The sequence below is a fragment of the Lissotriton vulgaris genome, chromosome 5 (genome assembly GCF_964263255.1).
Source record: "Lissotriton vulgaris chromosome 5, aLisVul1.2, whole genome shotgun sequence".
Taxonomy (NCBI): Eukaryota; Metazoa; Chordata; class Amphibia; order Caudata; family Salamandridae; genus Lissotriton; species Lissotriton vulgaris.
In genome coordinates this window covers 546,454,573-546,468,681 of record NC_141693.1, presented here as the reverse complement: position 1 = coordinate 546,468,681, position 14,109 = coordinate 546,454,573, and the positions used below count along the sequence as shown (strand labels likewise).

Genomic DNA, 14,109 nt, shown 5'->3' with positions numbered 1-14,109 from the left:
TCACTTTGATTACAAATTATGGGGGTTAGTGGCAGTTTGTGATATAGATGGTTATTTACTAAGGTTTTTTTCTGAGTATTCATAGTCCTTGAAAGATGAAATGCATTGCATCGCCCCAGTGGCATAGCTAGCCCTTTGGCTGCCCATGGCGGTCCATGCGGCGGCCGCCCTGCGTTGCCGCATTGAAGAACAGGTGCTGGTGAGGTTTCTCCGCATGCCGCTCTGCTACAGTCGTATTGAGGAGTGGGTGGGGGGGATGCTTGTGATTGTCGCCCTGAGGTGGCAGGTAAGAGGGGGGGGGGGGGGGACGAAGGGTGGGGCGGAGGAAGCTGCTGTCCCCAAAATTCGTGCTGACTGGGCGGACCGCCCCCCACACCCTCTTGCTACGCCACTACATCGACCCTTCCACGAGTGAAGAGCAAAATGGCACAGCACAGTGATAACGCCTGCACAGAGACGTTTTAAGGCTTGGGCAAAGTGGGCAATTGCCCAGGGCCCCCACCTTCTGAGGGTATCTTTTGGAACGTGAACCTTCTCTCTACTAGACATCTGCCACTATCCATACAAAACTCCATCGACAGAAGTCATCTAGTCTATTTCTCTAACTAAACATCTCTACCTCCCTGCCTTCTGTAAGATTTGTTTTTGTCGGTGTTTGAACGAAAAAGAATAACGATACATAAAGTCAGATTTGCAACACAAGTAAGCAAAACAGTGAACTCCTTCGTTCTCTTTGATAGGCCAACTCACCATTTCTTGCAAAATTTGCAATGGCCAGAGCTCCTGTCATCTGCAGCACGGTGTGCCTGGAAGACAGCCAGGCAGGGACATTCTTGTAGACTGTACCACAGCCATTGTCAAACAATTTCTGCATGGAATCATCTGGTGTAAAAAGGGAATGGAGGACACACTTTATGTTATGTTAATATTTTCTTTAATGCATGACTACTGCATGCGGCCTCTCATCAAAGGGGCACAGCAATCTTAAGTTATATTATTACTTTGTTAAGCATACATTGACTGCATGTAGCCTCTCAGCAATGAGACATTGCAATCTTATGTTATAATATTACTTTGGTAAGTGCTTATTTACTGCCTGCAGATCGTCAACAATGCGACAGAACAATCGTATGTTATATCATTATTTTTTAAAGCACATAACTACTGCATGCAACCTCTCCACACTGGGATAAAACATTGTTATGGTATATTATTACTTTTTGAGCACGTCACCTGCATGCAGCCTCTTAAATATGGTGCATAATAAAAATATGCTATATTATTATGTTTTAACAATATATCCACAACACACATCCTCTAGGCAATGAGACATAACAACCTTCTGTTATTACTTAGTTAAGTTAATATATATTGCATTCAGCATTTCAGCAACGGCATATACCATTCTTCATCTGCTGTTTTTTTTGTTAAGTGCATGACTGAGCCATATAGCCCCTCAGTACTGCAAAGTAGCTTTTCTACTGGTTAGTATAGAGATTCACAAATTAAAGTGCCTCTGTCCCCACATACTAAACCAGGGGTTCTCAACCTTTTGACTACTGGGGACCCCCAATTTATTATTACTGGAACCCAGGGACTCCCGAATCATTATTGGAATCCGGGGACTCCCTCCACTGAGTCATGACTGCTAGCCGAGGGCCACAGCCTAAGCTTGTGGATGATTTGAACCGCAAAACAATACACAGACATACAGAAAAAACATGCAAACAAATGATAACATATTTTATTTAATTTGCAAACACACATAAACAAATCTAAAGAGTTCTTATAACTTCCTGTGAATGGGCATTTTAAAAAGTGACATCATTCGACCTTTGATGATCATTTTCACTCACACATGCATGCTTACACATACACACACATTCTCATTACACACACTTTCTCTCATGTAAAGACACATGTAAACCCACACCAGCAAACAGACATACAAAACACATTTAAAAGCATGTTTTTGTATTTACCCCAAAAGCGGTACAAAAGGGGGTGGTGATGGACGGAGCATCCAAACCAATCAAACACTCACACCCAGTCAAAAGATCTGGGTTTAATCCATTACCGTTCTTTAGCCCACTCTGCCACCCCAGTTCAGACATGGCTATATGCAAATCAGTCTGACCCTGTGCCTCATGGGAACAGTCCAGCCCGAACTGCCAAGCCATGCCTTCCCTGGACCGGAAACAAGCTTCCGAGGACCGTTTTTTTGCATTCCAGCCGTCTTCAGCCCGACTTGCTTGAATCCAGTGGCAAAGTGAGCAAGGGACTCACGTCTGAGCATACCCTGCCACACTTATGGCGGCCAAAAGCGGTACAAAAGGGGGTGGTGATGGACGGAGCATCCGAACCAATCAAACACTCATACCCAGTCAAAAGATCTGGGTTTAATCCATCACTGTTCTTTAGCCCACTCTGCCACCCAAGTTCAGACATGGCTATATGCAAATCAGTCTGACCCTGTGCCTCATGGGAACAGTCCAGCCCGAACTGCCAAGCCATGCCTTCCCTGGACCGGAAACAAGCTTCCGAGGACCGGTTTCTGGCATTCCAGCCGTCTTCAGCCCGGCTTGCTTGAATCCAGTGGCAAAGTGAGCAAGGGACTCACGTCTGAGCATACCCTGCCACACTTATGGAGGCCAAAAGCGGTACAAAAGGGGGTGGTGATGGACGGAGCATCCGAACCAATCAAACACTCACACCCAGTCAAAAGATCTGGGTTTAATCCATCACCGTTCTTTAGCCCACTCTGCCACCCCAGTTCAGACATGGCTGCATGCAAATCAGTCTGACCCTGTGCCTCATGGAAACAGTCCGGCCCGAACTGCCAAGCCATGCCTTCCCTGGACCGGAAACAAGCTTCCGAGGACCAGTTTCTGGCATTCCAGCCGTGTTCAGCCCGGCTTGCTTGAATCCAGTGGCAAAGTGAGCAAGGGACTCACGTCTGAGCATACCCTGCCACACTTATGGCAGCCAAAAGCGGTACAAAAGGGGGTGGTGATGGACGGAGCATCCGAACCAATCAAACACTCACACCCAGTCAAAAGATCTGGGTTTAATCCATCACCGTTCTTTAGGCCACTCTGCCACCCCAGTTCAGACATGGCTATATGCAAATCAGTCTGACCCTGTGCCTCATGGGAACAGTCCAGCCCGAACTGCCAAGCCATGCCTTCCCTGGACCGGAAACAAGCTTCCGAGGACCGGTTTCTGGCATTCCAGCCGTCTTCAGCCCGGCTTGCTTGAATCCAGTGGCAAAGTGAGCAAGGGACTCACGTCTGAGCATACCCTGCCACACTTATTGCGGCCAAAAGCGGTACAAAAGGGGGTGGTGATGGACGGAGCAACCGAACCAATCAAACACTCACACCCAGTCAAAAGATCTGGGTTTAACCCCTTCGGTGCTCATGACGGAACGGTTCCGTCATGAGTCTGTTGGCCCAATAAAACCTTCAGCACAGCGCGAAAATTCGCGCCGCGCTGAAGGGGTTAATCCATCACCGTTCTTTAGCCCACTCTGCCACCCCAGTTCAGACATGGCTATATGCTAATCAGTCTGACCCTGTGCCTCATGGGAACAGTCCAGGCCGAACTGCCAAGCCATGCCTTCCCTGGACCAGAAACAAGCTTCCGAGGACCGGTTTCTGGCATTCCAGCCGTCTTCAGCCCGGCTTGCTTGAATCCAGTGGCAAAGTGAGCAAGGGACTCACGTCTGAGCATACCCTGCCACACTTATGGCGGCCAAAAGCGGTACAAATGGGAGTGGTGATGGACGGAGCATCCGAACCAATCAAACACTCACACCCGGTCAAAAGATCTGGGTTTAACCCCTTCGGTGCTCATGACGGAATGGTTCCGTCATGAGCATCGGTTGGCCTGTGCTCATGACGGAACGGTTCCGTCATGAGTCCGTTGGCCCAATAGAACCTTCAGCACAGCGCGAAAATTCTCGCCGCGCTAAAGGAGTTAATCCATCACCGTTCTTTAGCCCACTCTGCCACCCCAGTTCAGAGATGGCTATATGCAAATCAGTCTGACCCTGTACCTCATGGGAACAATCCAGCCCGAACTGCCAAGCCATGCCTTCCCTGGACCGGAAACAAGCTTCCGAAGACCGGTTTCTGGCATTCCAGCCGTCTTCAGCCCGGCTTGCTTGAATCCAGTGACAAAGTGAGCAAGGGACTCACGTCTGAGCATACCCTGCCACACTTATGGCGGCCAAAAGGGGTACAAAAGGGGGTGGTGCCCCACATAGCATTTGCCGCACGGACATTTCAAAAGATAAATGACGTTGTTCGAGTTACAAGTAGCGTTCACTTTGAGTTTGATGGGATACCCTTTCATGGGATGGCTGATGACATTGCCAGTAATGCAGTTGTTGCAGTTGGAACAGTTATAACAAGGTCTAAGTCCTTTGTAAACCATCTGTGTGTCGTCTTTGTAGGGTTTAGAGATAATTTCTTTTAAATTCTTGCCCCGTGTAAATGCAAAGATGGGAGGTCTGTTGAACAAGCCCCTGAAATCAGGTTCCAGGGTGAGGATGGACCAGTGTTTTCTGATGATAGCCTGGAAGCGGTTAGATGTTTTGGAATATTTTGATACAACAGTCAAACGTTCAGAACTATCTTTAGGTTTGTGTTGCAGCAATGCAGACCTGCTTGTTTTATCACATCTTGTCTTGGCTAGATCCAGTATAGGGATAGGGTATCCTCTGGCTTTAAGTCTATCAAGGGTGTTTTGGATTTGCCTCTTGCATTCATCTTTGTTGGAAACAATTCGTTTTATCTGCAGAAGTTGTGCATACGGTAAATTGTTTTTAAGGTTTGGACGATGGAAACTGCTGTAATGCAAAGTAGAATTTCTATCTGTGGGCTTCCTGTACACAGTGGTGGACCATTCCCCTTGGTTCCTGTGGATTTCCACATCCAAATAGTGGATGAGTCTCTCATTATGTTCCCAAGTGAACTGAATTCTGTCATTGAATCGATTCTGAGGACCGGTTTCTGGCATTCCAGCCGTCTTCAGCCCGAACTGCCAAGCCATGTGTTCCCTTTGTATTTACCCCAGCAGCCAGGGAAGGTCAAAGTCCAGCTAATTGTACTCCATGTTTATTATACTAATAATAAATTATGAAACATTGTTCACTATTAGTGCAATAACAAATTGAGAGAAAATAAAGAATGGAGCCTCAACCGACGTCCATAAGGACACTGTGTTCATGGCACGCACTAATTTTACGATCTGAGTCCAGGGGTCGTAAAGGCAGTGCCAGGGGTCATAAGGGGAAAGCCAAGGGGCGCAACTGTGAATCCTAAATGACGTCCATTGATCTGAGAGGGTTAGTTGGCTTGGGTCGTCCATGCACTTAGGTTATCTAACAGCAACGAGTAGTCCAGTCTGGACCATAAGTTGTGGATGAGTTCCCTCATTCGCTTGGTAATTTCTCACATGCCTTGCAGCTTGAAAGTGCGGTCTCCTGCTGTCACTAGATCTGTCTGCAGTGGGGTCAAGTATCACATAGATGTCCTCACCCGAAACAATAGATCCCATGCTAAGGTTCCACCTCCTAGGCCACAAATCACCCAAAAAGAGGCACGGTCCATGTTTGGCCCATGGGTGCATACTTTTGCCGTGGGTAGTGTATGTATACGCGCATGCTAAATGTAGCGCCCTTCCGGGTCTGCAAATTTATGAAGTGGAGCGCCTGGGGCACCCTGCCTTATAAAAACAGCAACACCACAAGCATATGACGAGTAAGGTGCTGAAATACTGAATAACTTTATATTCTCTTTATGCATAGAGATTCGTGCTCCATAAGTTGAGTTGCTTCAGGAGACCTTTTACTGAAGTAACATGTTCACTTCACAACTCACCTACACTCACTAAACTCAAACTACACATACATTCCTTCACCAGACTGTAATGATCCCAGCCAACTACTGCTCTTATTCGGATCACGAGCCAAAAAAAACTTATTACATGAACTGTAATAGACCATTAATGCTCACTTTCCAGTCTGGTGGTCACTTAACCATCAGCCCCCACTAACCAGAGGCCAGACTGTGTGCCAGGAACTACTGCTCCAGAGCTCCTTCCTGCCTAGCGATCTGTGCCCTCTGTCTCCCCATGAATCAGCAGCAGAATGCTTTATGAGACTTCAGAAATGATTTATGTCAGCACATTCAGATAATAATATCGACCTGTACAAATATCACACCCGCAATATCGACTACAGCTAAATCATCAAGGAAGCATTTAGCCTACATAGGAAAGTATAACATTACTATTCCTTCGACATGTCGTTCGACATTGTTGATGGTATTTTGACTGCTCTATTATGACCCAGGTAGCTTTAATGGAACCAGGGTCCATAGTTTTTGACAGCCCCTGTTTAGTTTCAGGTCCTAGAAGCGACTGGTAATTAAGAAACCATATGTGGGGAAAAGGGAAGACACAACTTTTGGTGTCTCCTAAGTCTTCTATTAGTATTGCAGTGCCAGCTGCATAACAAAGGAACAGGTCAGACCTGCTTTTTATTAGATAAATACAGTTTGTGACAGGAGTCTGGGCCTTCAAACAGGGTAGGTCTGGAGCCAAAGGTCGCCACTCCCCTGGATGCTTGACAGCTCTGTGTTGACCTCTCACTTCTAAGACTCATCTAACCTAGCCACCACTTATGTCCTTATTTGGGGCGTTCTCCAGGAGAGTGATCCCTGTCTCAGGGCTCAACACATCCAGAACATTCATCCATAACAAAGAGATCTAACCTGCTGCCAACTTTGACTTGCAAAGTCCCACATTTAGGACAACAGGTCTTCCATGCTTACCTAATCTTTATCAGAGAACTATAAACCACGCTCTGGTTCTAATTTATCAGCACCCACTACACAAAAACGAGTCTGCCTTCTCTCCTTCACAGGTTTATGCATCGTTTTCCCCTATTCTCTTTCATGAAGAACCAGAAACAAAGCTCCTGAAGTGTAACTAAGGTGTGGACCATCGGTTCTGGAATGCTACTATGCATGTTTCAGAGCTTTGCTGCAGAAATTACAGGCCTTATCTACAACAAAGTAACGCACCGCGGTGCCACAAGCTATTTGGCTGCGCTGCACTGTGTTACTTTGGAAGCAGAGGGATGTGTCATATCTACAACAATATGACGGATCCCTCTGCTCTCGCCCTGCGCTGGCGCACAATTGGCTGCCATGTGCTGACGCAGGCACCCTTGCACCATGGTGCAAGGGCGCCTGTGTTGAGGGGATTATTGTTTTTGTGCAGGAAGGGACACCTTCCAATACAAAAACAACCATAAGAGGTGGTTTCCTCTTTCTTTGTGTGCTGCAGAATACAGCACACATAGAAAGAGGAAAAAACGAGGTGAAATGACATTTTTTTCCTAGTTGCACCTCCCCACGCCTCCCTTGGGGAGACGCAGCATTCTGACTCATTTCCAAGTTTACAAGTTCTTGTAAATCTAGAAATGCGGCAGAATCAATGGGTGTTGCATGGGAACATCCCCAGCAACACCCGGGGCATGCCCATTTCACGCAAAGTGATGCATGATAAGGGGCCGTATATACAATGCCACGAAAAGCCATCCATGGTGGCTTTACATGGACTTGTAAATATGGGGCAGCACACTGCACCGCCGGTGCATCACAAAAAGTGAAGCACCCGCGGAGCAAGGGGCTTGTAAATTTGCCAACTGATGGATGAAGGGGGTAGTAACTTGCCTCCCTTAAACATCCCTAGCCTTATTTTAACCACTGACGGGGGACCAGTTATTAAAATTTAATTTACCCTCGGGTACTGTGACCCTCGCCAAGCCGTTTTAACTCACACTTCACCTTACACCTCACACTGCACTCTCAGTAATAAAACCAGCTCCGCTGTAATCAGGCGTCGCAGCACACCCGGGACACATTAGGTGTCACTGGGTGGGCCCGATGATGAAGCATGCCAACAACTAGGTTGGTTGGTGAGGGCTTCATGAACTCACCAACGAGGTGCCCATGACAAGTCTAATCAGAGTCCTAACAATATTGGTTATATTTAAGCTAGTCTCTTTTGATAGCACAACGCTTTTAAATTTGCCCCTTCAAACCCATGAAGTCCTGGTCTTGAGGAACATGCTGGTGAGTAGAGGCTTCAGGGAGTAAAAAAAATGAAGGCACAAGGAAAGATATTGCCACAAAGCATTGAACAAAGCCATAAAATTTAAATGTATCATGACCTTAACAACCCTTACCTCCGAGAAGCAGTGATACCATAAGATCAGAAGAGGCCTTCATGCTGCACATATCGCGTGTCTGTGTGCTGTCCTGCAGTCGGGTTAGGATCTCACAGAGGTTCTCCTGCACTCCTTCTTCAACTAGCTGAAGCTTTAACGCATCTAGAGAGTTCCAAAAAATTTACAAGCCATGTAATTACAGCCAATGGGAATCGCTTAAACATTATAGATGGAGATTGACATAGAAGAATTTTGCCATTACTTTTCCAAATTACCTGATAGAAGTCCAAAGATTAACAGTTAGAGGACATTTCTATGTGAATATATCTACAACAGGACTATTAGTCCATTCATGTTTTAAGACAATTTTACCAAATTGAAAGTGCTTTAAGGGCGTGAAATACACAAATACACAATATGGTTATGTACTCTGTGAGACATCATCACAGGCCTGTATGTAGAGCTTTAGCATCCACTTCCCTCACATATGATAAGTACTTACAAATAATTTCTTAGGAGCTCACCGCCCATTCTGCCCAATGCCAGGTTTCCTGCAAACCATGGTTGCCTAATCTTGATTCCACCTCATCCCCTTTTCAAACACCACCCTACACATCCTATATCTTTAGTTCACTCTACAAGTTCTTTTTTATCCCTGATTTCTCCCTTCCTCCCAATTCTTCTATCTTTCTTTTCCTCCTTGTTTCTCCCTGTCTTTGTCTCTCTTTTTCAGAATCAGTCTGATGTTGAAAAATCAATGCAACTCCCAAAAAACGATTTAGAGTGTTGAGCGTACTGATGAGTTCTTGGAAGTTGCCAAACAGCCAGCTCAGTGAACAGTGTCTGTTGCTACGCCTGCAAGGATGGAGTTTGAGCTGGCCAACCTGGATAACTACACTGTGGCTGAGCTCAAAGAGTTCTGCAAAGAGAGGGGACTTCCAGCCAATAGAAACAACAGGATGTTGGAGCTCCAGAGGGCTCTGAAGGCCTGGGCGGAGGTTCATCAATCACTTGAAGCAGCAATAGACCAGGAGTAGGAGGATGATGTGGAGGAGCAAACTGAAATCTAACTCTAACATCGTGACTGGCTGAGCTCTACTATTCCTCACACCCGCACTTTAAAAGCATTTTTGCACCACTCATAACCGGATTCGCCGTTTTTTCTTCTTATCTCTGTTTTAACTTTCGAATTGAGCGCTTAGCACAAATCTCATATTTTAGATATTTGGGCAGAATTTGGTTTTATCTATTGCTTTATTCCTTACTTGCTCGTGTGGCACTCCTCTCTCCCTCCGCTTCTGCTTGGTGCTTTGCCGGCAGGTCATTGATCGTGAGGCTGTTGGGGAGCGTCGGCCCGATTTTTGGGCGCCATCTTGGTGTGGTAGCGGCCTAGTGTTCTCACTAGCCTGACTATTTCTGGATGGCCACACAAGTGTACAGCCCCGTAATTGAAATCTAACTCTAACATCGCGACTGGCTGAGCTCTACTATTCCTCACACCCGCACTTTAAAAGCATTTTTGCACCACTCATAACCGGATTCGACGTTTTTTCTTCTTATCTCTGCTTTTAACTTTTGAATTGAGCGCTTAGCGCAAATCTCGTATTTTAGATATTTGTGCATAATTTGGTTTTATCTATTGCTTTATTCCTTACTTGCTCGTGTGGCACTCCTCTCTCCCTCCGCTTCTGCTTGGTGCTTTGCCGGCAGGTCGCGGATCGTGAGGCTGTTGGGGAGCGTCGGCCCGATTTTTGGGCGCCATCTTGGTGTGGTAGCGGTCTAGTGTTCTCACTAGCCTGACTATTTCTGGATGGCCACGCAAGCGCCCAGGTCGCGCGCCGATGGTGTGCCATCAGTGCCAAGTCAGTGCTCAGGGCGAGCCACTCTGCTCCGAGTAACATCGTTTCCATGCAATGGTCCAGTGATGTGATCAAAGCCCTGAAGCCCACAGTATATTCCACCCTTGGAGGTTGCTCCCTAGACCCCACAGAGAAAATTATGTCGGTGAGAACTCTGGGTTTCGCCTTACGCCTAATCCTAAGCCTGGTCCTTCGGTCACTAGAAGGTACAAGGCCTGCTTGATCAATGCAAGGTCAGTAAAGAAACACTCAGTAGATATAGCTGACCTTATCACTGACAACCATCTTGACATTCTGTTTGTTACAGAGACATGGCTGGATACCTTCTCCAACCCGATTGTGGCCCTTGCCACTCCGGCTGGCTTTGAAGTTCACAGGGTCGACCGCCCCACTGGGAGAGGCGGCGGCCTGGGTATTTGTTATAGGGATGAGTGGTCTTTGCTTTCTGAACCATCTGTCCTTTGGGGCGATTGTGAGTTTCTGAATTTTTGCCCATTTTACACTTGGGGGCTCTCTGCTTTATTGTCCGCCTGGCCCGGCTAGGGGCTTTTTAGACTCCTGTGGAGACGCCCTGGCGGAACGAGCATTACGCTATTCGAAATTACTGATCCTGGGTGATGTGAACTTACACCTTGATCTTCCAGAGGCCTCCGATGCCTTAGACTTTGTTGATGCTCTTCATTTGGCCAATCTTTCTCAAAGAGTGTTGTCTCCCACGCATTGTGGAGGGAGTTTCTTTGCTTTCCCTTTCATCCATTCCAGCGTTCCACACTTACGGTTGGGGTGGAGGAAGCGGAAGCGGTCTAGTGCTCTCACCGCTCTCCCCCATAAGACCTGCTGTGCTGGCTGCCGCGAGACGGACGCGCCCTGCCCTGCTTGAGTGGTAGGCTTGTTTTTAACTCACAAACTGGCAACTGTAATTTTTTTTTAAAAAGTCATCTTACTTGATCTTATTGGCACCACTGTACCTTCTCTGGGACGCTAGCGGCGCACTAATCAATCTGCTGCTACGCTTACTTTAGGGACACATTTTCACACTCCCCGGTCAACCGCGAGCCAGACTCGATTGTTGTGGAGGGAGTTTCTTTGCCTTCCCTTTCCGCCATTCCAGCGTTTCACACTTCTGGTTGGGGTGGAGGATGCAGTCTAGTGCTCTCACCGCTCTCCCCCATAAGACCCGATGTGCTGGCCGACACGCAGCGGGCACACCGGCGGCACACCAGCGGTGTGCCAAACGCAAGCCCGTCTGCGCCCGTCCGCGACAGACCTGGACAGGAGCCAGTACCCATGCCCGGCTACTGGCATTTTCAGCAGCTCAATTAGGATCTCTTCAGGGGATGTACGATCTAGATGGAACCTCCATGGCTGTTCAAGTGCACAAGGGCATGTTGGCCCACAATGCCAACTCAGCTCGCTTCGGCCACCCTCCACCTCAGGAGCGCTGAATTAGCCCACATCAATCTAGATGCGGAAAAAGAGCCTATTGCCTGCACGAAGAAGCCCAGCGATTTGGAAATCTATTATCTAAACACACGGTCCCTTGGGAAACACCAGCTAGAGATATTTTCTCTGATAGATACACCAGGCCTGATATCCTATTTTTGACAGAAACGTGGCTGGCCCCTGATTCGATCCCTGACATCTTGGCAGACATTCCGGATCCGTACTATATAATTCACGTAAATAGGGAAACCGGTAAAAAGGGCGGGGTGTGGCAGCAATCATTAACCAGAAACATCAATTCACCTCGCTCACAACCAGACAGATCCCTCATATGGAAAGCCTTACAATCAAATTAGAATCGGCCCAATCCTCCCTGGCATGCGTGATCATTTATCGACCCCCCCCAATCTATGCCCTCTTTTCCCCATGAATTCGGCGACATGATTGCGCAATTGGTGATTAATCACTCAAGAGTACTAATAATAGGGGACTTCAACTACTTGCCCGAGGACAAAAATGAATGCATATCCTCACGAGAATTCACGGAAGTCCTTGTTAGCTTAAATTGCACGCAACATGTACAATTAGCCACACACATCAAGGGTCACTCCCTTGATCAAGTGTGGACACAAAATTTGACCATCTCACAGTTGGCAATCTCCCCTTGCACCTGGTCCGACGACTGTCAGATTACCTTTACAATCTCTGACATCCCTGCTCCTATTATCTCAAAGCCAGGCAGTATGAAAGCAAGAAATTGGAGCAGAGCTTGCCTCGATACTTTCCATTCCATCCTGGTAGATACGGCTCCCCTTACCTACACCGGATCCATTGCCACCGAAACCAGGAACCTTACCTCTTGGTTAAAGCTGGCTAGTGATAAAGTAGCCCCCCTGAAAAATATTAAAACAAAGGGCATATTACCAAGCAATAGCGATAATCATCGCTATTGCTTGGTTAGAGACAAAAATTTACCACTGAGCTGCAGTGATTTTTATCGCAGATAAACCTTGGTATTACCAAGGTTTATCGCAAATGCGATAAAAATCAGCCGCAATGCATGAATATCGCTGAAAAGTCAACAATATTCATGCATTACCGAGCTAATGCTCTTAGCCATGTTATCCACCTCCCATTGGATAACATGGCTAAGAACTGCTTAGGGCAGGTGTTAGCTTTTGGAGATATTCGCGCTTAGCCGAATATCTCTAAAAGTTGGTAATAGGAGATAGCGATGTTAGCGACTGTTTCCAGTCGCTAACATCTTGGCACGCCCACTTTGCATGTCATTAGTGATAAATATGACTGACATGCAAAGTGGGGCCCAAGATGGTCGCTATCTCCTACTAGCTGTCGCTAACTGGTGTTAGCGACAGCTAGGTAATAGGGAGATAATTTTATCTCCGCTTTCTTGGCTTTTAAAGCCAAAAAAGCGGAGATCACCCCCCTTGATAATATGCCCCTTGAAGAGCTCATGATGCCCAAAGATGATTTTCTCCTAGCCTAAAAGAACTCAAACTAAGACTCAGACAAGCTGAGCGAAAATGGAGAAGGAACTATAGACCGGAACTCAAATTATCTTATTTGTCCCTCCTCAAAGAGTATAAGCTCTCCATTCTCTTTTGTAAAACCGAGTACTTTTCGTTAAAGATACAAAATTCTGCCAATAAAACAAAAGAGATCTTCTCTATTTCGGACGAATTGACTGGCCCCGGGAGAGTCTCTGCGCAACCAGTACATTCACAACCTCTTTGTGACTCACTAAACCACTACTTCTTTGATAAAATAACTATAATAAAGGCCAGCATCCCTGTGAACAACACCTCCATGGGGCCATCTGTTGTATGGCAAAACCGGGTTGTATTAAACCATTTCCCCCCTATCACCACGGAAAACTTCCTTAATCTGATCAACAAAGTTAAATCGGGGTCTCCCCTTGACAGTGGCCCACCTCACATTTTGCGGGAAGGTTTCCGCATCTGTCCTGACCCTCCTATCTCTCTACTTAACACCTCCATTAGTAGTGGCACGGTTCCTGAATCTTTCAAAAACGCGGAGATACTTGCCATTCTAAAGAAACCTGGCGCTAACCCTCAAGTGATGAGCAACTATCGCCCGATCTCTCTATTACCTTACTTGAGTAAGATCTTGGAGGCCCACGTGGCTGGCTGTATGAGCTCTTTTATAGAGGAGTCACACCACCTTGACCCCCACCAGGCAGGTTTCCGACGAGCTCATTCGACAGAGGCAGTCATTCTGACAGTCTTGGATGAATTAAGAGGGGCGCAGATCAGAACTCTCCCCAGGCACTGATACTTCTTGATCTGTCAGCTGCATTTGACACGGTCAATCATAACATCTTGATCGACCGTGTCCGCAGTGCAGGGATCGGCGGCCAGGCACTGAAATGGATCCAGTCCTTTCTGACAGACAGATATCAATCAGTTCGCCTGGGCAATTTCTGCTAAAAAAAGGAAAACTTCAATGTGGAGTCCCACAGGGCTCCTCTCTATCCCCGCTCTTATTTAATCTGTATCTGCACCCCTTGATCCTCGCATTGAAGGA

The 14,109-nt window shown here is 46.9% G+C and overlaps 1 protein-coding gene across 1 annotated transcript in view; it reads right to left on the bottom strand.

The window, feature by feature from the left end:
* Nucleotides 1-14,109, bottom strand: part of LOC147711210 (rap1 GTPase-GDP dissociation stimulator 1-like) — a 622,318-nt gene that overhangs the window by 150,830 nt on the left and 457,379 nt on the right. The window contains exons 7-8 of the mRNA XM_086921991.1: nucleotides 8,261-8,404; nucleotides 751-882 (exon numbers count right to left, since the gene is read on the bottom strand). Coding sequence (XP_086778117.1) covers nucleotides 751-882; nucleotides 8,261-8,404 — 276 coding nt within the window. The remainder of the gene's footprint in view (nucleotides 1-750; nucleotides 883-8,260; nucleotides 8,405-14,109) is intronic.